This window comes from Zophobas morio, unplaced genomic scaffold, assembly GCF_036711695.1.
Source record: "Zophobas morio isolate AGI-343-1 ecotype UQ-CSIRO unplaced genomic scaffold, CSIRO_AGI_Zmor_V1 ptg000008l, whole genome shotgun sequence".
NCBI classification, from domain to species: Eukaryota; Metazoa; Arthropoda; class Insecta; order Coleoptera; family Tenebrionidae; genus Zophobas; species Zophobas morio.
Window position 1 is genome coordinate 15,407,529 of NW_026972113.1, and position 25,482 is coordinate 15,433,010.

The following is a 25,482-nucleotide window of genomic DNA, read 5'->3' on the forward strand; positions in this document are numbered from 1 at the left end:
TTTTGGGATTAAAAGATATAACTTGGTTTTCCTTCCTCAACCTACCAATAATTTAACAAGTGAGATTCCCTTTGTACGATACGGTGTCCTTCCATAATTCATTGAAAACTTACATAATTCATCGTGTTTATTTGGACTGTTTGTTTTCAAAGCTTTCAGGCGTTCCTTAATTATTTGTACATATTTCTCTAGTTACTTGTTTGCAGTGGGAAAAAAATTAAATTTAGATAATTTATATAAAAGCCGACGCCCGAGCAACCGCTCCCGCAGAAGGCGCCAACCCCTGAAAAGCAAATGTGATTCAGGTTAGGTTATAATCTTAAAATTGAACCCTTCATTGTCTTGAACGTCACTCTTCATTACGACTATGTGTACAACTTCTCCGTCGGCGTCGTATGAATGCTCAGTTTGAATCAAAGTTGACACAAACTAATGAAAACCGATCGACGCAACACCCTGATCCTCCTTCGCTTTGCTCTCGCATGCGGAGTATCAATTCAAATGGAGAATCTACTGCCAATTCAGATAAGAACGTATTTTCCGTATTTGTGTGCTTGAGTGATTTCCATGTATCGTGTGCTTAACTGGCGTCTGAGTATCTGTGTTTGTTTGTGTTTTAATGGCTGGGAGAACACGGACAAAAAACTTGTCATCGATCTTTTGTTGCGTTCGGGGCGGACGGAAAATTCGAACAAGAGATTTTCTCCAGAATAGAGCCGGGGGGTCTGGCTAAAAATAAATTGTGACGAGCTTTTATATGACATTCAATTATTAAGTGAAAAGTGTAGCATTTTAGATTGTTGGGTATTGGACATTCGCCGTAACGAGGTGTAGTTTGTAGTTGGGTGTGTTGACTAAGCTTTATAATATTTGTCGGAAAGCTGGGGATTAAGCACGTACTCGCTATTTATAGGTGTTTTCTACGTGGAGAGGTGTCGAAAAAAACTGACATTAAATTATAAAGGAGTATGGTGGAGTGTGTGTATTGGAACGTGTAATTTAGGTACGGAATATGCATATTTTACGACTTGTCGAGTCCTTACTATGTCCGTGTTTTCTGCTATTTAACTATTTAATTCATCAAAGTGAGTTCTAAAGCTTCAGTTTCTTTTGCACAAATCTTGTGTGTTTATTTGTTTAGGTTATTTTGTGCAAAGCATCGAGTTTGTGTTGTTGTTTTGTATGCGTTAATATTCAAAAGTCAACAAAAACTCATGCTGATGTTTAAATCTAAAAATAAAAATCTATTCATGTTTGAGAGCTTTAGTTGATTCTATAAATTTAAAAAAATCCACCTACTCAATTCAGTCTCTCACAATGAGCTGAGAGACGCTGGAAAAATGCAATTTCCTTAGAGACGGTACGAACAAGCGAATCTAAATATCAAAGGTTGCATTTATTAAAGAACTTAATTCTCATTTTTAAGTCACGATTTTAATTATAATTTTTTTTGTTTTATTTTCAAACTTCATTCTTCTACGAAGCCTCAGAAAACAGTCTTTGTCTATAGAAAATAAATCGCTTTTTATTTGTTGTTATTTATGTTCTTCTTTAAACTACAGATTCTTTAAATTCATGATTTTAATCCAGTGCAAGCATATTTTCAAATTTCAAAGTTTAAATTTTTAGGAGACCCATGGAGATTTTTTTTTGTAAATTACATAGTTGAAACCTATTTTTTAGTCAATTTTGAGACCCCCCCCTTTTTTTTTGAAATTTAAAACAATCTTGAGGTTCTAGGTACTCCTGTTTGGAAAAAAATTGAAAGTGTTTTGGAGCCTCTAGTGTTATTTCTTAGAATAATTTAATTAAATTTCTTAGAAGATACGTCATTTGCTAAAATCTGTCTTATTTTTCCTTAGTCCTGTCCACCAGCTCTCTCTTTTCTTAAAGGGTATCTTATTTGCCAAAATAACTCTTATCTTTGCAGGTACTAGCCCCGCCCACCCGCCCTCTATTCTCTTAGAGTATCTCATTTGCCAAGATCAGTCTTATCTTGACAGCTACTAGTACACGCTGAGATAAAACTAATTTTAGTAAATCACATACCCTCTAAAACAGTAGAGGGTCGGTGGGCGGGGCTAGTGTTTGCTTGTAAAACTCTTTAGAAAAACCTAAACTCAGCTCCGCCCACTTCTTGTCTTATTTCACTGACCTTGGCTTATTCAATTTTTATATTTTGCAATTTTTCGGTTTTTTTTATTTTCGTTATTTTTTCACTTATTCGATTTTTCAGTTTCTCGTTTCTTCCATTCTCAATCTGCAATTTTTCAACTTTTCATTTTTTTTTTGTTTTTTCATTTTCGAGATATGCGACTCTTCGAGTGTTAATTTTTTAATTTTTTAGTTTTTCGATTTTCCTATTTTTGGATTTTTCAGTTTTCAGATTTTGCAATTTTCTATTTGGAATTTCTCAATTCAATTTTTAATTTCTGACTTTTTGGATTTTTCAATTTTTCGATTTGCAATTTTTCAATTTTTAAGTTTTTTGTTAGTACTTGCTAAGATAAGACTGATTTTAGCAAATCACATACCGTCTAAGAAAATATAGGGTGGGTGGGCGGGGCCTAGTACATGCTAAGATAAAACTAAACTTGGCAAATCACATACCCTCTAAGAAAATAGAGGTTGTGGGTGGTCGGGGCTAGTACTTGCCAAGATAAGATTGAATAATATTAAGAGTAGTCATTGGAATGAAGAGGGGGTCGGTGGGCGGGGCTACTGTTTACTTATAAAATTCTGTAGAAAACTGAAATAAATCGAAATACCAAAAAAGCAAAATGGAAAAATCGAACGATTGAAGAACTGAAAAATTCGAAACTTTGTGAAGTCAAGAAATGGGAAAATCAAAAATAGATTAATTGAGAAAACGGAAAACTGAAAATTTAGCAACGTCAAAAATTGAAAAATTGAACAATAGAAATACTGAAGAACTGAAAAATCAAAAAATCTGGAAATCGAAAAATCTAAAATTTAAAACATTAACAATTAAAATATTGTAAAATTGAAAAGTCCAAAAATCAAAAAATTAAAATTCGAAAATCGAAATTTTAAAAATCGAGGAGTTCATAATTTCAAAATTTTATTCTTCTTATCCTTACGTCATTTTCCATTTTTCAGAAATTCACCAACAAAATTTCTTTAGTCTTTCAACAAAAATCAAATCGAAATGTGAAAGTTCCCGACTTAACATTGAAATCTTTCGAACATACAACTTTCTTAATTACATTTAAAACCAAAATTGTAAAGTTCCAATTTCAAACCGTCTAATTTTGGACTTCCGAACTTCCTAGAATGTTTTTTATGATAAAAGTTCGTATGGACTTTCAAACCGTTTATGTTGAAAATTTGAAATTTAACTTTTGAAGTTTCGACAGCGCTTTTAATTTTCGATTGTTTTTAATTTTCGCAGTCGTGTAATATTCAATTTTATGGTAAAAATTTGAAAAATTGTAGATCTCAGGATTCTATTGTATTTATTGGCTTAATTTTTACAATTCAAAGCTTCGAATTTTGATGAAGAACTTTTAATTGTAAAAATGCACCGATGAATCCACAGAAGCAGAAAAAGCACACCTGAATTTTTCAACAAAAAAAAAACGATTTGACTTTCTAAACTCAGTTTTACTCCTCAAAGTTTCTAGTTTTATATTTTAAATTGTGACAAATTTTAAAAGGAGGAGATAACTAGAAATTTTTACTGCGGGTGTTATGGTATTGTAAAAGCAAATATATGGCAGTAAAATTTAAAGTTTTTAGAGGTACTAATAGTAAGATTTACATTAATTTAACAATTTTCAAATGTGCTGGGGTTCACATTTTCGTGGAATTTCCCATTTCTAAATCCAAAAAATAAAGACATAACAACATAAATTTCGAAATTTTGCTCCCGGAATATAGGTAAAGATGTTATATTTTTCGAATCAGCACAATTTTAATATCTCAGATTTTTTGTGGATTTTTAGGAAACTTTCTTAAAATCACAATTTTTCAATATGAAAATTTCGACTTTTTTTGACTATATTCGAAAATTAGGTAAAAATGTTTCTTTGTAGATTTCGACCTACAGAAGTTATTTTCAGCTTCATTTCTTGGAAAATTCCTTCAATTTTTTCACAATCATCAACTGAATTATGTAAAATTTTAGGATTAAAAAAAAGGAATTTTTAAAATGAATATTTGGAAAATTTTGGTCCGAGATTATAACACGCTATATTTTTCGAATCAGCATGTCGAGATCTATATCTCAGATTTTTTGTGGATTTTTAAGAAACTTTTTTAAGATCACAATTTTTCAAAAATCCACCCTAACGAAAATTTCGACTTTTATTCGACCCCTTCGAAAATTAGCTAAAGGCACTTTTTTGTAGACTTCAATCTTAAGAAGTCATTTTCGGCTTCATTTTCTCAAAATCGTCAATATAAAATTGGCCAATTTGAAAAACAAACCTCTACGAATAGGTTAAAAAATGAAAGTGTAAAAGTACTTATGAGGAAGGTCTAAAACAAAAAACTTTGCAAAGTCCCGTACGATTTTAGCCTAAGTAACGGTGGAATTGCCCAAATGTGAAAATTTTGACATCTCTTTAATCGTTCAACTTTCGTCAGCGCAATGCGAATGGTAATTAAACTTTGAATTCGAAAGTTTCATGTTCTATTCCTCCTATTCTTATGTCATTTTCTAATTTTCAGAAATTCACCAACAAAATTTATTTAGTCTTTCAACAAAAATCAAATCAAAATGTGAAAGCCACCGACTTAACATTAAAGGTTAAATATTTAGAACATACAGCTTTCTCAATTACATTTTTAATTTCCGCAGTCGCTTAATATTAAATTGTATGCTAAAAATCTGAAGCTTTTACAAGATTATCGAAGTTAAGGCTTGTAGATCTTAAGATTCTATTGTACATATTGGCTTAATTTTTACAATTCAAAGCTTCGAATTTTGATTTAATTTTTTTTTATGTAAAAATGCACCGATGAATCGACAGAAGCAGAGAAAGCACACCTGATTTTTTCAAAAAAAAAAACGTTAATTTGACTTTCCAAACTCAGTTTTACTCCTCGAAACTTCTAGTTTTATATTTTAAATTTTGACAAATTTTAAAAGGAGATGAAGTTTTAAAAATTCAGAGCTTCCTTTTTGTTAAGTTTGATGATTATAAATTAGAACAGCGGACAGTCGTTTTATAAGTTTTATTAAACAATAACAAGTGTGTTCTAGAATAAGAATAGAATTTGACCCTTAGGTCCAGAATAAGAATAGAATATGACCGTTACGCCCACAAATAAAAATAGAGTCGGATGATGAATAATGCTACCCTGTGTTCCAAGGTGGGGGTGGCTCTGGCTCCTACGCTTACGGGTTAAGAGGGGTGAAACATTTTCCTCCAGAGGCAATAACACTTTTTTTATTTTGCAGTCAGTAATAAAAGTTGAAATTTTCGATTTTAAGTTACGAAGATTTGACATTAATCGTATCTAAAAATTTGAAGCTTTGGTGTTTAAACCCAAAAACTTCGATTTACAACTAGAAGCAGGTTTTTTATAGACATTAAAGCTTAAATTATAAATTGCGAAATTCCAATTTCAACTGCGGGTCTGTTTAATATTAAAATTCGATTATAAGATTTGTCAGAAACTTTGAATTTGACTTTTTTTACAAAATATTTTTTGTTTTGACGCTAGCTTTAAGCTTTGAGTCACAATAACCAGCTTTATGTTGGTATATCTTTACTCTTTGAATTTAGAAATAATATAATAATTTTCCTTGAAACCTCGAAAAATATACGTTCACAGTCGCAAGTTTTTCCAACAAATAAAAAGGTGTGCAAAAAGTTATCGACTATCTCTGGTACTAGTGGAAATAGCCACACTATTAGTATTGATGAAACACAAATTTTCTTGACAAATAAAATAAAATCAAATCTAATTAATTTGTTTTTGTTCTTAGCTGAGGAAGATTTTTACAAAGATTGTCTCTATGATAATAAGTATTTCGAGGTAATAGATGTAATTTTTCTAAACTGTTCATTCGAAATGTATGGGTTTTTGTAAGATAATTATAAATACATGCTCGAGAGGGAGAAATCTTGTATTCTTCGAATGGATCTTTTAAAGAAAGTAACTGAGTTATCTTTAGAATGATTACTGTCAATGTGCAAGTAAGAACAGCAAAATTTGTTAATTTTTACGATGACCATATTTTGCAGCGAAAACTAAGATTAACAGAACCGACATTTTTATGTTTGAACACGTGTTACATTCTAGAAAAATTGGAACGAACATATATACTTTAATGGGAGTAATTGCTAATAAAAAGTTGGATGTTCATTTCATAGGGGTATAAATCCATAATTAGATAAATAGATAGAGATATATTTTTAGATAAATCAAACCATATGGAATGTTGTGTGAAGAAGTTACTAATATACAAAGCTCCAGCTGAGGAAGTTGTCGAAAAATATTCAACTACAGAAAAGTGTTTTGTTGCTAAAAATTTTGTTTGTAAGTGAATTTTGTTTATTTTTGTAAATTTTAATGCTCTCAGACTAATTTGCCTTTTTACTATGTAACTTAATTATTATTTGCTTAGTACTGTATTACGTTCAATTTTCGTTAAATCAAGATATTTACTTTGCTTCTAGCAATGTTAAAGAAGATATAATATCTGTTTCTTTGAACAATTTTATTATTCTTCAATAACAAGAAATTTTTACTCCGGGTGTTATGGTATTGTAAAAGCAAATATATGCCAGTAAAATTTAAAGTTTTTAGAAGTACTAATAGTAACATTTAGATTAATTTGACAATTCTCAAAAAAATGTGCTTAACTTGACATTTTCGTGGAATTTTCCATTTCTAAATCCAAAAGGTAAAGATATAATAACATAAATTTCGAAATTTTGCTCGCGAATTATATGTAAAGATGTTGTATTTTTCGAATCAGCACGATTTTTATATCACAGAATTTTTGTGGATTTTTAGGAAACTTTCTTAAAATCACAATTTTTCAATATGAAAATTTCGACCTTTTTTGACTATATTCGAAAATTAGGTAAAAATGTTTCTTTGTAGATTTCGACCTACAGAAGTTATTTTCAATTCCTTCAATTCTTTCTCAATCGTCAAATGAATTATGTAAAATTTTAGGATTAAAAAAATGAATATTTGGAAAATTTTGGTCCGAGACTACAACACGCTATATTTTTCGAATCAGCATATCGAGATCTATATCTCAGATTTTTTGTGGATTTTTAAGAAACTTTTTTAAGATCACAATTTTTCAAAAATCCACCCTAACGAAAATTTCGACCTTTGTTCGACCCCTTCGAAAATTAGCTAAAGGCACTTTTTTGTAGACTTCAATCTTAAAAAGTTATTTTCGGCTTCAAGTCCCGTACGATTTTAGCCTAAGTAACGGTGGAATTGCCCAAATGTAAAAATTGTGACATCTCTTTAATCGTTCAACTTTCTTCAGCGAAATGCGAATGTTAATTAAACTTTGAATTTGAAAGTTTCACGTTCTATTCTTCTTATTCTTATGTCATTTTCGATTTTTCAGAAATTCACCAACAAAATGTATTTAGTCTTTCAACAAAAATCAAATCAAATTGTGAAAGCCCCGACTTAACATTAAAAGTTGAATATTTAGAACATAGAGCTTTATCAATTACATTTAAAACCAAAATTGTAAAGTTCTAATTTCAAAACTTCTAATTTCTAACTTGCGAACTTTCTAGCATGTATTTGATGTTAAAAGCTCGTATGGAAATTCAAATCATTTATCTTGAAAATTTTGGAAATTTAACTTTTGAATTTTCGAGAGCGCTATTAAAATCTCATCGATTGTTTTTAATTTCCGCAGTCAAAACTTCTAGTTCTATATTTTAAATTTTGACAGATTTTAAAAGGAGATGAAGTTTTAAAAATTCGAAGCTTTCTTTGTTTATTTTGCAGTCAATAATAAAAGTTGAAAGTTTCGATTTTAAATTACGAAGATTTGACATTAATCGTGTCTAAAAATTTGAAGCTTTGGTGTTTAAACCCAAAAGCTTCGATTTACAACTAGAAGCAGTTTTTTTATAGACATCAAAGCCTAAATTATAGATTGCGAATTTCCAATTTCAACTGCGGTTTGTTTAATATTAAAATTCGATTATAGGATTTGTCAGAAACTTTGAATTTGACTTTTTTTACAAAATATTTTTTGTTTTGACGCTAACTTTAAGTTTTGAGTCACGATAACGAGCTTTATGTTGTTATATCTTTACTCTTTGGATTTAGAAATAATATAATAATTTTCCTTGAAACCTCGAAAAATATACGTTCACAGTCGCAAATTTTTCCAACAAATAAAAAGGTGTGCAAAAAGTTATCAACTATCTCTGGTACTACTGAAATAGTAGTATTATTAGTAGTATTATTAGTATTATTATTAGTATTCTAGTAGTATTCATCAACAAAATTTATTTAGTCTTTCAACAAAAATCAAATCAAAATGTGAACGCCCCCGACTTAACATTAAAAGTTAAATATTTAGAACATACAGCTTTCTCAATTACATTTAAAACCAAAATTGTAAAGTTCCAATTTCAAAACTTCCAATTTTTAACTTGCGAACTTTCTAGCATGCATTTTATGTTAAAAGCTCGTATGGAATTTCAACTCGTTTATCTTGAAAATTTTGTAAATTTAACTTTTGAAGTTTCGAAAGCAATTTTGTGGTAAAAATTTGAAAAATTGTAGATCTCAGGATTGTAAATATTGGCTTAATTTTTACATTTCTAAGCGTCGAATTTTTAAGAACTTTTAATACTAAAACTGCACCCATGGATGTGCAGAAGCAGACCTGATTTTGTCAACAAAGTTGAAGCGTTGATTTGACTTTCTAAACTCAGTTTTACTCCTCAAAGCTTCTAGTTTTATATTTTAAATTTTGACAAATTTTAAAAGGAGATGAAGTTTTAAAAATTCGAAATTTTGGTGTTTAAACCCAAAGCACAAAATGTTTTTATTTTTGACTTTAGCTTTAATTCCCGCCAACGAGCTCTACGTTCTTTGGATTATGAAATGTGACGTCGTTAATCGCTCATAACTTTGACCTGAACTTTTAAAGTTGGAAGCTTTTGAATCTAAACTTCGCTATCCGAAGAGATAGAAACGTAGAGTTTAGATGAAGCGGAAAGAACACATTAGAAAAAGTTTAAAAGTGCAATTCGATTCATTTTCCCTCCTCTGTATTTCCAGTCTTTTAATTCAACACTCCCTACCAAAAACAAAAACAAACACATCCGGAATAGTTTGATTATTTTAGTCGTTGCAATAACCTCTCCACCAATAAAACAACCCACCTCGAAAGCACTCATAACCGCCCTACTAAAAGCCCTCCACTAAGCTCAAGATAATCCGCAGAAATAAATTATACCTACAAATCACAACTCCGAGACGAACAGCAGAAATGAGCATAGCGACCATGTCCAAGATTCCGCATAAAAATAACTGGAACTTTTCCAGTTCATCTCCGAGCTTTGCAGAATGTCTCATATTGAAATTTTTTAAATAAACATGACCACTTCCAGCTTTCCGCCCTCTTATGCGCTTTTCTCTAAACTTTTTTCTTATTCCAATCATCTGCGTCTCCCGAGGTTTGCAAACAAGTAAACTGCGCCCCAGAAATAAATTACCGGCCGTTTCCTTGAATATTGAAAAAGCTACAAATCCCAAGCCAATTTAAACCGGGGTGGAAGCTCCCGTTGAGCCCAATAATCGACTTCGCGCCTTGTAATGCAAAGTGGAAACAATCCGCGACCGATTCGTCTAAGGTGTGTCAGTGCAACGAGTGCAAAAGTGGCGTTTATCGCACTCGTAATTATTTCGTTCGAACGTTACCAGAGAAAAAAGCTCACTTCGGTGCATTAGTCGAAGAGTGCGGCAGCTTTAGTCTGTAGTATATGGCGCCTTTAAAACTTTAAACGTAGATATATTTATTCGAGACGGTGCGCTGGAACGCCTGGAATGAGTCCATTAATTTGCATAAAATATGGCTTTTTCTAGTCGAAAACATACGAACACATGAATGTGAAATGTTTTGTTTTATTTAGACTGTTCGAGGACTGGGTTGAATAATTTTTGTGTAAAGTGATTTGAAACTGGGACAACAGATTCGGTTCGGTTGAATTATCGCTGACCCAATTAAAAGTATTAGATTGATGATGGGGACTATAAACATATTTGTTTGTGTTTACCTGGATTTTTTTTGAAATGTAGGTCGCATGTGTTTAATTGTGTAGTTTACGCAACTATTGACACCCTTCGAGCTTTGTGAGTCGTTTCATTTTCTTTTATTCGGGTATCGATTTTAGGCTTTGTTCGACGCAGGAAGCGTCAGTGTTTTTCTTGTTTTATTTAGTACAGTTTAGGGTCCAAAAATACAATAAGTAAATAATGAACAAAACATTTAATGTAATAGGATTGATTTTCGGCTGCAAAAACTCGCACTCGTTTGACATTAAAAGTTTCACATCACTCAAATTGGACAGTTTCTGTTTTTTGGTGTAGTTTTTTCCGAGTTCCTGTTTTTTTCTTAATAATTATTTCTCAGTGTTTTCTCTTTTCATTTTCATTTCGAAGAAATGAACCCGAAAATGGCTTGTTCAGATCAAAATCTACAACAAAATCCCTAGGGGTAATTTTCAAAAGGTGGTTGGAAAAGGGTTGAAAATAATCGAGAAAAAAATTTTGAAAAATTGAGGTTTCGGAAAAGTTTTTTAAAAATTCATAAAAATTGTGAGATATTGATTTCGACAGGGTGATTCGGAAAATAACGTGTAGATGGTCCCAAAGCAATATTTTCGAAATATTCACTTTGAAAATTAAATTTTTGCAGATTCCTCAAATTTGCCAATTTTATATTGACAATTCTGGGAAAATAATGAAGAAATGAGGCCGAAATAACTTCTGGAGGTCGAAATCTACAAAAAATGTCTTTGGTTCAGTTTCGAATCTGGTCAAAAAAAATTCGAAATTTTCATATTCAAAAATTAAAACTGCCTAAAAATCCACAAAAAAGTCTGGTATATAGAGCTCAACGTCTTCATTCGAAAAATATACCGTACATATTTTTGGAAATATTCGGTATGAAAATCAAATTTCTGAACATTTCCAAAATTGACAAATTTCATATAGACAGTTCTGGAAAAACGGAATGAATTTTTGAAAAAATTAAGCCAAAGTTGCCTTTCGAAGTTGAAGTCTACGAAAAAATCCTTTTGGATAATTTTCGGAGGTGATCGGAAAAAGGTCAAAAATTTGATAATAGGCAAGAAAAATTGAGGTTTTAGCAAACGTTTCTTAAAAATTCACAAAAAATTGTGAAATATGGATTTCGACAGGGCGATTCGAAAAATATAACGTGATTTTAAAAAAGTTTTCTAAAAATCTACAAAAAATTCTGTGATATAGCTGCTGATTCAAAAAAGTAACACGTTGATAGTTCAGGACCAATTTTGTGAAATATTCGGTTTGAAAATGAAATTTTTTAAAAATCCTAAATTTGACATAATTCAACTAGCGATTGCGGAAGAATGGTAGGAATTTTCGAAGAGATAAGGCCGAAGTAACTTTTGGAGGCTAGAATCTAAAAAGAAAGATCTTTGGCTTTTTTTCAAATGTGGTCAAAGAAAAGTCTAAATTTTCATATTGAAAAATTGTCATTTTAAAAGAGTTCACAAAAAAAGTTCACAAAAATGTCTGTGATATATAGCTTGACGTGTTGATTCAAAAAATATAACGATTGTGGGAAACTGATGGCAATTTTTGAAAAAATGAAGCCGAAAATGACTTCTTGAGATTGAAGTCAAAAAAAGTCGAAATTTTCATGTATATCGAATATTATGTTGTTGCACCAAATTTTTGGATATATTCGGTTTCCAAATCAAATTTTTTCTGGAAATTTTCGAAAAAATTAAGCCAAAATTGCCATTCGAAGTTGAAGTTTACAAAAAAAATCCCTTTGTGTAATTTTCGGAGATGGTTGGAAAAGGGTCAAATAAATATTATCAAATGATAATGGGGAAAAATTTTGAAAAATTGACGTTTTTGGAAATGGTTGTTAAAAATCACAAAAAATTGTGAGATATGGATTTCGACAGGGTGATTCGAAAAATATGACGTGTTGATGGTCCCAGACCAAGATTTTCAAAAGGCTTTTTAAAAATCCAAAAAGTCGCTAATTTCAATTGACGATTTTGGAAATTTCGGATGTGGTCAAAAAATGTAACAATTTTCATACTGAAAAACTGTGATTTTAAAAATATTCCCTAAAAATTCACAAAATATTTTTGATGTACAGAGCTCTACTTGCTGATTCAAAAAATATAGCGTGTTATATTCCAGGACCGACATTTTCGACATATTCGGTATGAAAATCAAGTTTTTTAAAAATCCAGAAAATGGCTAATTTCGATTGGCGATTTTGGAAATTTTGGATGTGGTCAAAAAAATTTACAATTTTCATACTGAAAAACTGTGATTTTAAAAATGTAGCACGTTTATGGTTGCGAAATAGTCGGTTTTAAAACCAAATTTTTTAAAATGATACGAATTTTCGAAAAAATGAGGCCGAAAATAACTTCTGGAAGCCAAAATCTACAAAAATATGTCTAACTAATGTTCGAATGTGGCCATATTGGATACTCGATTCGCATAGTGGGGAGAAATCAAAATATAGCAATTATTATTATTCCTGAGTAAAAAAAATACGAAAATGAAATCAACTGTGTCCAAAGAATAAGAATTATAATAAAAATGAACAAAATCCAAGCGGAATCATAAACTACAAGTATGTTATTTTATAGTGACAAAGCAAAATTATTTGAAAGCTTAATCTAACACGGATAATAAAAAATTATGCGGATTTACGAATTGAAAACAAACAAGCTGAGGATTTTTAATTAATAAATGGAAAAACCGGCAACCTGTATTTTTTTTATCCGAATTTAAGCGCTCCACTCAAACATGGGTTTGCATTTTCACTTTTTCCTCCTCTTTTTATCTAATTACAACGGTAAACACTTCCGGAGACAAACAAAGTCAATCTTCCCATCAATCTTGACAAGTTGGCTTTTATACCCTCTATTAATCATTAAAAGTCTAGATTCTAATCAGTGCGTTAACTATGACGAGCCAATAGGCGTCAATTATAGCTTATTGATTACCCTCTGGGTGTTGAATTGTCCTTTGTTGAACAAGTTTGTAGGTCACTTCGAAAGTTGGGGAACCCATTGCACATTCACGCTAATTCCATACTATAATCTGTCTGGCGATAAAGAAACAAGTTCTGAGTAAGTTTCGAGCCAAATTGAACAATGAATGTGCATTTATAGGTCAGAGTTGAACAGACTCGATTATTTTTCTAGCAGTAATTTGTGGCTTCGGCTTCCTACTTAACACAAAACCTAGTTTAACTTTTAATGTAATGTTCAGAAAAAAGTACGTAAGTTGTATCCCGCAAACTCGGTTGAATTGGAAAGTTAGTACAAAGTGCTATTTCTCTTCCGAGCAATAATTCAGCACCGCTTGCGACATGATCCTCGACTAATATCTTAAATTAACAAGAAAATCTCATTACTTCCACCCCTTCCTCTCGAAACGTCACCAATACGTTCCACCCCTCCATTAAATCTTTCCCTCAATCCTACAGATGGATTCCAACAACCGCAGGATAAACGTTCAGACTTTCGCCCTTACAACTCTATCCCAACTATTTTTATTGGGGTATAAAAGTTGAGAAAACAGGGGTGGAAAAAACAAACGCAAGAACTTACGTTACACCTTCAAAAGGGTTAACGGACTGTGTGCGAACGAAACGATTTAATTAGACTGATGCGCTACTTTGATTAGCGGCGCGTTCTAACGATTAATTGATGTCTAAGGGTAGAAAACGGAGTGACTTGAACTTTATTGTCGGGGTTGAAGTGGACTTTAATTATAGGGCTGAGGCTGATTAGGGGGTGGGATGATGGCGTGTAAGGAGCTTGTAGCAACAAGTCGATTGGGACTTTTTCAGGGTAAATCGAATTTTTTACTTGATGGGGCGACTGTGTTGTTAGTTTCGACAGTTTTCTCGAAGGGAGAGATTAAATGAGCTTTACGGGAGAAAAATTGAATTGGTGGCCATAAAAAGTGACGCGAGGTTGTGTTTTAGCGGAGGAAATGTGGAATAAACGGAAAATGTTGGCTAAAAAGTGGGTGATACACACGTCGGGACGGTGTAAAGAGAGCAATGAATGATTTTTATTTGTTGGAATGAATGTGAAATCGGGAATTAAAAAAACGTGAACATTAATAAACATTACACGTGTTTTAAAAATCTCTACTTTTCACTATCTATTTTTTTTTTCATTTTTCGAGAATCGCCAACTGAAATATGACAAATTTTTGGGTTTTTTTTAATTCGACTTTCAAACCGAATATTTCGGAAATTTTATTCCGGGAATATAACACTAGGAACTTTCGAGATTCTTTCAGATTTTTTGAAAAGCAAAACACCAAAGGCTCCCAAAATTCTTCTTTCAAAAACAAGACTCCAGCAAGATTTTTCGAATTTTTAAAAAATAAAATACCTTGGACTGTCGAGGTTCTTTAAATTCTTTAAAAATAAAACATCACAGCTCCTCAAGATTTTTTCGAATTCTTTTAAAAATTCAACACCATAGACTCCAGAGATTCTTTCAAATTCTTTCAAAATTCATCAAGGGTCTTTCGAATTAATTGAGAAAAAAAATCAAAGGCTCCCAAGACTTTTCGAATTTTTTTCAAAAATAAAATACCAACGATGCCCCAGATTTTTTCAAAATTAAACCACTACGGGGTTTCCCAGTTCTTCCAAATTCACTCAGAAAAAAGATTAAGGTTTCCCAAGATACTTTCGATTTATTTTTAATACCACTCCAAAGGTCCCGAAAATTTTCAAATTCTTTGAAAAATAAAACACAAAATTTGTTTCGAATTTTTTCAAAAATAAAACACTATGGAAAGCCGAGATTCTTCTAAATTCCTTCAAAATTAAACACTCTTCAAGATTCTTTCGAATTGTTTTAAAAATATAACACCATGGAGTCCAGAGATTCTTACAGATTCTATCAAAATTCACTAGGGGTCTCCCAATTTTTTCGAATGAATTCATTAAAAACATTAAACCATTAAGGATCTCCAAGTTCTTTCGAACTCATTAAGAAAAAACATCTACGGCCCCCAATATTTTTCCATTCTTTTTGAATAAAACTTCAAGATCCCTCAAGATTCTTTCAAAAATATAATACCATGGACTCCAGAGATTCTTTCAAGACAAAACACTAGAAGCTCTTAAGATTCTTTCAAGTTCTCAGTTCTTTCGAATGCATTGAGAAAAAAGACTCTTTCGAATTCTTTCAAAAATATAACACCATGGACTCCAGAGGTTCTTTCAGATTCTTTCAAAATTCACTAGGGGTCGCCCAGTTTTTTCGAATTATTATTTGAGAAAAAAGAAACATGAAAAGCTCCCAAGATTTTTGTGATTTTTTTTGTTAAGTACCACTCCATGTCCCCCAAGGTTCTTTCGAATTCTTTCAAAAATAAAAGACCGAAGTCCCCAAAATTTTTTCGAATTTTTTCAAAAATTAAACGCCATCGACGCCCCAGATTCTTTCAAATTCTTTCAGAATTATAGCACTAGGAGGTCTCCAAGTACTTTCGAATTCACTGAATAAAAAATCAAGGGTTTGCAAGATTCTTTCAATTTTTTTAATACAATTCCAAAGGCCCCGAATTTGTTTTTAAATTCTTTGAAAATAAAACACGAGGGCTCCCCGAGATTCTTTCAGAAGTAAAACCTAACATTTTTTTCGAATTTTTTCAAAAATAAAACACCATAGACTGCCGATATTCTTTTAAATTCTTTCAAAATTAAACACCACAGCTTCTCAGGATTCTTTCGAATTCTTTTAAAAATATGCTAGGTATCCGCAAGGTTCCTTGGAATTCTCTAAGACAAAAACCAAGACCCACACAAAAGATGATTTCAAATTCTTTTAAAAATGTAACACAATGGACTTCAGAGATTCTTTCTCCCAGTTCTTTCAAATTAATTGAAATAAAAACATCAAAGGCTCCCAAGATTCTTATGATTTTTTGTTGAATACAACTCCAAGACCCCCAAGGTTCTTTCAAATGCTTTGAAAAATTAAACACTAAAAGTTCCAAACAATCCATTTTTTGTTTTTTTTTTTTTCAAAAATAAAACACCATCGACGACCCAGATTCTCTCAGGTTCTTTCAAAATTAAAGCACTAGGGGGTCTAAAAGTTCTTTCAAATTCACTAAGAAAAATAACAAGAGTTCCCAAAATTCTTACGATTTTTTTTTAATACAACTTCAAAAGCCCCGAAGATTCAAATTCTTTGAAAAATAAACCGCGATTGGTCTACAAGATTCTTTTAAAAATAAAGCCCAACCGTTTTTTTGAATTTTTTCAAAAATAAAACACCATGGACTGCCGAGATTCTTCTAAATTCTTTCAAAATTAAACACTCCTCAACATTCTTTCGAATTCTTTTAAAAATGCGTTAGGAATCCGCAAGGTTCTTTGGAATTTTCTAAGACAAAAAAAACCAAGACCCTTCGAAGATTCTTTCGAATTCTTTCAAAAATATGATACCATGAACTCCAGAGATTCTTGCAGATTCTTTCAAAATTCACTAGGGATCTCCCAGATTAATATACACATTACTTCTTGAGACAAAAGCTGCAAAAACCCGCATCTTTTCGTCCCAAAAAACCTAATTACATTGAAATTCTCGTCTGCTCTCTAATGCAACGACCGGTATTTCTTGAGTATTTCAAAGTCGCTTAACTTCGTCGTATAACTGAATTCGCTCGAATGCGAACTTGTGGCAAACAGCTGAAACGTCATTTGCAGCAAGTACTCGTAAGCTTAACAAGTTATTACAATAACGAACATAATATTCATGTTCGTAACAACGGAACATGTTTGAAATAATTCTGTTTTATATCTCGTAACGTTGCATTTTCGTGCTTTGCGAAAACTAACGAACATGTGGTTAAAATAATAATGAGTCATTAAGCGGAACATTTTAATTAAAGTTCTTCTGCTTCGTGGGGCAAACTGCTGCACTTTAACTTTAATGAATAAAAAATTGCTAAAATCACTTTGAGTGGCAATTTCAGTAAAATCGTCGTTCAGTTTGCTGTTTTGGGGTGTGTTAATTAAGCGTCGATTATTAGCGACTAAATATGATAGGGTTTCACTATTTGGATGTCGACGAACCCGCGTTATAATTAGTACTGAACTAGTTAATTTTTTGTATGTAACACAATCGATTTTACAAAAAATTCAAGTCTAATGGAGATCCTAATTAAATTTAACAAGCAGTCAGCTATTTTGAGAATAACTGATATTGATTACAGTTTTCGGATAAAAAAATTAATTAACGCTATCCGAGTGATGGATGACTTTAATAACTTAACTTCTTAGTATATTTGATACTTTCTGACGCTTTCTAGCGTGTACAGTCAACAAATTCCGGTCCCCCGTTTGAAAAGTCTCCACGTGTGTCTCCCCTGCCTGCACTCCAGTTATGCGCCCCTTGCTTTTGTGAAACTTGAGTAACGAATTCGCAGAATCTACAATCAATAACTCGAGAAAAATGGGAGACCCTCCCCCCTTGATTCACTGAATGGATCTAAATTTAAACAACGCCAACTCAGCTAATGCTCCCTAAGCAAATTAGCCACTTTTTCGCTCTAAAACGCACCTAGATAATCGCAGTTCCATTCAAATTCCGACGACAATAAAACTCTAATCAGCACGATTTTGCTTCCATTAACCACTTCGTATTGTAGTAGTTGCAATTAAAATATGCATACGGGCGTACAGCAAAGAACAAATTTTCATTCATGCGACAAACTGTTTTCGCAGGCTGCAATTTAATGAATTTCAGGCTCGTCGACTCTTAATTACTGTAGAGTTTTTCGTGTTTCAGGACGCATTACTGAAACGTCTAGGCAGCAACGCGTATGCTTTTAGTATGGAGATCACGCCGCTGGCACCACCGAGTGTTCAGCTGGTACCGGCGAAGGAGTATAACGGTGCGCCCATTGGGACCAGCTATGACGTCAGGGCTTATGTGGGTAAGTGAGTGTGAAAGAGGTTTTCCGGAATGGGTTTCTCTGTAATTTTCGGCGTAATTTAAAAACGGGTTGACGGTGTTGGTGGTAATCGGGTCTTTGATAGACATGTCAAAATAGAGCCTTTTCAGGACAACGAAATAAACACGTGTTATTTGAATATATTTATTTTGCTAGTATCTTATAATGAATGTTGAAAATGTTTCAATTTGGGGCGAAGATCAACTGATAATAGCATCCATGTATTTACCACAAGGAACCCATGACCCATCTCCAGCTCAGGAGATGGTAAGCTTACCGTGGAGGAACAGATCCGTTAGTATAAACATAAAGAGATGAAGACTCAGGTCAGGTCAGGTCAGGTCAGGTCATCTCATCTCAGGTCAGGTCATCACAAGGCCATCTAGAAAAAAATAACACTTGTAACATCCGAGATTCTTTCGCCTTTTAGAAAAAAATAACATTTGAGGCCCTCAACATTTTTCAGCTTTCTAAAAAAAAAAAGAAAGAAACGCTAAGAGAGCCCGTGATTCTTTCATTTTCTCCAAAAGAAAAAATCACAAAGGGACCCTGAGATTCTTTCGCCTTCTAGAAAAAAAATAACACTTGTATCCTCCTTCAAAAATAATCTTAAAGGGACTCCAAGGTTCATTCGCATTTTAGATTCTCTCAAAAAATCCCAAAAGGACCCTGAAATTCTTTCGGTTTCTAGAAAAAAAAAATACACATGTAGCCTCCGAGATTCTTTCAGTTTCTCCAAAAAAATTTACAAGAGAACCCCGAAATTGTTTCGCCTTTTAGAAAAAAAAAAAACACTTGTACGCATCAACATTCGTTTGCCTTTTAGAAAAAAAATTACACTTATAGCCCCCAGATTCTTTCACCTTCTCGAAAAGACAAAAACAAAGGCACACCACGATTCTATCATCTTCTCCAAAAAGGAAATCCTGAGATTCTTTCGCCTTCTAGAAAAAAATAACACTTGTAGCCCCCCAGATCCTTGTATCTTGTCAAAAAAAAAAAAAACACACGGAGACCTCAAGATTCTTGAGCCTTTCACAAAAAATTAACACTTATAGCTCCTTAGATTCTTTCGTATTCTCCACAAAAAAAATCACAAGGAAACCTCGAGATTCATTCGGCTTTTAGAAAAAGTAACACTTTTAGCCACGAGATTCTTTCAAATTCCTAAAACAGACTCTAGAGAACTCCGAAATTCTTATGCCCTCTAGAAAAAAAGTAACACTTGTAGCCCCCGAGATTCTTGCAACTTCTCAAAAAATAAAAAAATCACAAGGGAACCTCGAGATTAACACTTGTAGCCCCGAGATTCTTTTCTGCTTCTCAAAAAAAAAATCACAAGGGTTCCTGAGATTTTTTAGCTTTCCAGAAAAAAATAACACTTATGGCCCCCGTGATTTTTTCATCTTCTCCAAAAAATCACAAGGGGCCCCGAGATTTTTAGCCTTTCAGAAAGAAATAATACTTATAGCTCCCGAGATTCTTTCATCTTATTAAAAAGCGCAACAAGGGGACTCCGAGATTCGTTCGCCTTTTAAGAAAAAATAACATTTGAAGCCCCGAAATTCGTTCAACTGACTAAAAAAAACTTTAGGGAACTCCGAAAGTCTTATGCATTTTAGAAAAATGTAACACCTGCAGCCCCCGAGATTCTTGCATTTTCTTCAAAAAAAATCACAAGAAGACCCCAAAATTCTTTGGCCTTTAATAAAAAAATAACACTTATAGCCCCCGAGATACTTTCACCTTCTCCAAAAAAAAAATCGCAAGACTTCGAGATTGGTTCGCGTTTTAGAAAAAAATAACACTTGTAGCCTCGAGATTCTTTTCTGCTTCTCAAAAAAAAATCACAAGTAGACCCCGAGATTCTTTAACCATTCAGAAAAAAATAACACTTATAGCCCCCGTGATTTTTTCATCTTCTCCAAAAAATCACAAGGGAGCCCCGAGATTTTTTAGCCTTTCAGAAAGAAATAACACTTATAGCTCCTGAGATTCTTTCATCTTATTGAAAAACGCAACAAGGCGACTCCGAGATTCGTTTGCCTTTTAGGAAAAAATAACACTTGAAACCTCGAAATTCGTTCAACTGCCTAAAAAAAACTTTAGGGAACTCCGAAATTCTTATGCCTTTTAAAAAAATGTAACATCTGTAGCCCCCGAGATTCTTGCATCTTCTTCAAAAAAAAATCGCAAGGAGACCCCAAAAGAAAAAATAACACTTATAGCCCCTTAGATTCTTTCGTATTCTCCCCCAAAAAAATTACAAGGGAACCTTGAGATTCGTTCGCCTTTTAGAAAAAATAACAGTAGAAGACCCCGAGATTCTTTCAACTTCCTAAAAAAAACCCTAGGGAACTCCGAAATTCTTATGCCTTCTAGAAAAAATAACACTTATAGCCCGCGAGATATTTTCATTTTCTTCAAAAAAAATCAGAAGAAGACTCCGAGATTCGTCGGTTAAAAAAAAATATATCACTTATAGCCACGAGTTTCTTTCAGTTTATCTAAAAAACAGAGCGAACCCCGTGATTTTTTCGACTTAAAAAAAATAACACTTGTAGCTCCCGAGTATATTTCATCTTATCATAAAAAGCAATAAGGGAAATCCGAGATTCGTTTGCCTTTTAGGAAAAAATAACACTTGTAGCCCCCGACATTCTCTCAGCTTTCTAGAAAAACCCCTAGAGGAACCCGACATTTTTCCACCTTAAAAAAAATAGCACTTAGAGCCCCCGAAATTATCTCGTCTGCTCAAAAAAAAACGCAAGGAAACCTCAAGATTCGTTCTCCTTTTTAGAAAAAAATGAACACCTGTAGCCCCCGAGATTTGTGCATCTTCTCCAGAAAAAGTCACACAGAGATCCTGAGAAACTTTAACCTTTCAGAAAAAAAAACATTTGTAGCCCCGTAGATTAGAGAACCTCGAGATTGGTTCGCCTTTTAGAAAAAATAACACTTGTAGCCCCTGAGATTATTTCAACTTCGTAAAAAAAACCGTAGGGAATACGAAATTTTTAATGTCTTCTAGAAAAAAATAACACTTGTAGCCCCGAGATTCTTTCATCTTCTTCTTCTTCAAAAAAAATCTTAAAGGACTTCAAGGTTCGTTCCCATTTTAGAAAAAAAAATATGCTTGGACCCACTAAGCTTGTCAAAAAAAACTAAACATTAGGGGAGCCCGAGATTCTTTCACCTTTTAGAAAAAAAATATCACTTTTATCCCCCGAGATTCTTTCATCTTCTTCTTCAAAAAAAAATCACAAAGGACCCTGAGATTCTTTCGGTTTCTAGAAAAAAAAATTACACATGTAGTCTCCGAGATTTCGAAACGAAAAATTGAAATATTGAAAACTCGAGTAAAATAGCAGTCTAAAAATAGGAAAATTCAGAAGTTGAAAAATTGAAACAAAAAATATGAAAAATTGAACAATTTAGAAATGACAACCTTCGAACATTTTTTTTAAGTAATTTCGCTTATTGAAAAATTCTTACCAATTTCTGTTCACTTTTTCATTTCTGGCGATTCTCGACACGATATTCGAAACTATAACCTTCAAACACCGGAAAATATTTTATAAAGAAAATTGTACTTCGAGCTTGAAATGCCCGTCTGCCTCGCTTCAATCGCATAGATTTCCCTAGAACCTAATACTCCGAAGTCGATGTTATGAATAAGAAACACAATTTTCCTCGAGAGATAAATGAATGACGGCGTTCCGAATCTCGCTATAAGTTGCAATAAAATTTTTCCTCACGTTTTGTGCTCATCTTGTTACCAATATTAACGTGTTAATTGCTTCCGAGATTGCAATAAACGAAGCAATTTTCGATAATGGAACTATCGCGACTACGCCGTTACAATTTAGTTGTTTGTTTTTCATTTCGAGTAAATTTGTTTTAATTTACATTTTCATTGCGAGGGCGTCGTTTTTTCCTGTAACAAAACACAATCACGAACCATTTTGAACGGCAAAATTAATTTATTCTCTTTTTCTTTGATCGTAGACGGGGAAATTAATTAAAAGGAAGTGTTAAGATTCACGATTTTATTAAAAAATAACGTTTATTTTTGGGTTTCGTGCTTTGTAGTGCCTGTTAAAGCGACACTTGACACTGTTGTAAATTCAGCGAATATATTGTACAGAGGATAAAGGTGAAACAAAGGAAATCCAGACAATTCCCGTGCAACAGTTGTCCTGAAATTTTCATTACGCAGACACGACCCGGAGTCCAGAGTCCAGAATCCGGTCTATTTTTAGCAGGAGTGTGTAGATATGTGCTTTAGCTGTCATGGATTAACACAAGTGGTTAGCACGAATCACCCGAGCCGGCTCAAGTTCAACAGCTACTAGTGTGTTAAATCCGAGCAAACATTAGCGAGGTGGTAAAGTTTGCGAGATGAGACTGTTAAATTATTGTAGTAATTAAAACACACAGGCGTTAATTAAAAGTTGATGGAGGATTTATCACGGGTCGATATATCAAAAACGCGGACGGAGTAAGCAGGGACTTTGGCAGGTGGTTTGTAAGCGAGAGATAATTTGTAAGTTTATGAGATGAAGCTGGAAATTAGTATTTTCGAGTAATTGCAGCTTACCATTTAACAGATGCAGGTTTTGGAAAATTCGTGTGGAATTGTTTTACTGTAAAACACCTTAGAGATCATTTTAATAGAGAATCAGTCAACCTATGTATCAGTTCGGAAACAGTTGGTTAAGTTTTGAGCCAGAAAACGACTTCATAACATACCGATTTCACTGCGAAGGGTAATAATCTCTTCATAGAAATGCTGGGTTTGAGCTCCTTTCTCAATCAGACCTCGATTCAAACAGACATGTTAGACTCTCGTCAACAAATATCTTTAATGAAGAACAGATTTCTCCAAAATTAAAAAAAAAATTAGTGTCATCTCTCAATCAAAGCAACACGCGCCCGTTAATAACCCTATACAATGCTAAATCGGGCCTTCTTGCTGGTAACAAATTACTATGTCAAAGCTCAGCGCCGCCCCCGAATCATGACAAAATGAAATTTCTTAATTAATGCAAATTTAGTAAACCTAATGAATAATTTTCTTGTAAGAACCGTAGCAAACGAGGCTCGCTCTTCATTTCGAAGTAATAAATGAGCCAAAATCGGCTCTCTAAAGCGAATTTGCTAAATAGCTTCATCAGCGAGAAAAGTAAAATGCTGTGACCTAAATCCGAAATCGACCCGGACTTTTCAAGGTGCATCGTTATTGACCGTGCGGATTGAAAGAAAACGGTCAACGGGTGTTTTGTCACGCTATAAGTAAATATTGTGGAACGTCTTGCAGGTGACGAAGGGAGGTTTAGCGGGATTGGGGAAGACAATGCTTATTGGGAGGGTTGTTCTGTACGCGGGTCGTGTCGGGCAAGATGTAATTATTATCGATTGAGGAAGGCACAATGGGTAGCCAGGCGGGAGATTATTGGGCTAATTATTTATTCCATTAATAGTAAAAAGGGTGGTTGTGGAAACGGGAATGATACTATAATTAAATTATATTATTGTGTTTTTTCTATTTGCGTTGACCAATTTCTGCATTGCACTAACCTATTTAACTCGTTATTTGGAACATATGTACGGTTCGTTGGGTCAATTATGAATATTGACCTCGTGGAGAGTACTCAGAGATTCTCTTTGGTCACATAAAACATATATAATAATAGTCACACCGAGTTTTTCCAATCTCCAAACTTTACCAATTAAAAAGTCAAAATTTTGACGTTTTGACTTTTTTCATAAGATAAAGCTCCGTTTTTTTTTTCTTTAATTTATCATTGCACTAATATTTTTTATATTTTCTTACACAGGATGACTCTTCTATACCTAAATGTTTTTAATTCCAAATTTTTCAATTTTTGAGTTCTGGAATTTTTTGATTTCTCGATTCTTGATGATTCTTTTACGGATGATTCAGTTTTGGAATTTTTCAATTTCTCAAGTTTTTAGTTTTTCGATTTTTCGACTTTTCGGCTTTTCGATTTTGCGATTTTTTGATTCCATTCTTGACATCTCGGTTTTTCGATTTTTTAAATTTTTCGACATTTTTCAATATTTTTTCAGTTCTGGGAGTTTTTTCAATCTCTGGATTTCTCGGTTGCTTGATTTTTCAATTTTTCAATTTTAAAAATTTTTGATTTTTTTAATTTTCAATTCATCGATTTTTTACATTTTTGAGTTCTCACTTTCTCGATTTAACGATTTTCTGTTGTTCGATTCTTCAATTTTTCCAAAAGCATTTTTTTGAAATTCTAGAAACCGAAACAAGTGAAAAATGTGTAATTTTTAATACCAGAAAAGATTTGACTTGTTATAAATATTGTAAAAAAATGGTAACTGCATCAAAATTAGCATAATTTACCTAAAGTTGTTAAAAACATTATCAATCTATTGAAAAATAAATGCGAAAATTTCTAGAAAAAATACACCCACTGAAAAAATTGTTCATATACCTCATTACCAAAACTAAAGCAGTGTGGCTTCCAATGTTCAAAAATTTTCCAAAAAATTGCTTCAAATTGTTTCAATCGACTGAAAATTGGTGCCAAATTCTAGACAATCGTTCGTCAATTACGAATCCGAAATTGCCATCACAACATCAAATTTTGAAAATTTTTCAAAAAAAATTGCTAAAAAGGGTTCAATGGACTGAGAATTCGTGTCACGTTTCATGAATTTGAGAAAATCTGAAAGGATCTGGGAGAATTTGAAGGAACTTGGGGAATGTCGAAATCTATGATTCTGGAAAAATGTGAATTCATTCATGACAAGCTGAATGAACCTGAGAAAACCTGATAGCAAAGAAATTGAAATAATCTGGGTGAATTTGGAATATTCTACAAAAATCTAGAAAAAAGGGAACGTGAAAAAATCTGTAGGAGTCTGAGCGAACCTGAAGGAATCTGAGGGAATCTGAGAGAATCTGAGAGAATTTGAATAAAGAATCGGTAAGAACAATTTGAAAGGATCTGGAAGGATTTGGAAAGACCTGAGACCATCTGAACGAAGATAATAATTATGAGGGAGTCTGGAAGAATCTGAGGGAATCCGAGAGAAGCTGGATGAATATAGGAGATCTTGAGAAATTCGAAAAAAATCAGAAGGAATTTGAAGGGATTCAGAATAAAATCTGAGAATATCTGAAAGAATGTGAAAGAACCTGGATGAGTCTGATGGAATCTGAGGGAACCTGAGAGCATATAAAAGTCTGAGACGATCTGAGAAAATCTGAATAAAAAA

At 32.9% G+C, this 25,482-nt stretch overlaps 1 protein-coding gene across 1 annotated transcript in view; it reads left to right on the forward strand.

Annotated features, from left to right (window-relative positions):
- LOC135125453 (phosrestin-2-like) overlaps positions 1–25,482 on the forward strand; it is a 153,419-nt gene that overhangs the window by 78,970 nt on the left and 48,967 nt on the right. The window contains exon 6 of the mRNA XM_064051091.1: positions 18,048–18,195. Coding sequence (XP_063907161.1) covers positions 18,048–18,195 — 148 coding nt within the window. The remainder of the gene's footprint in view (positions 1–18,047; positions 18,196–25,482) is intronic.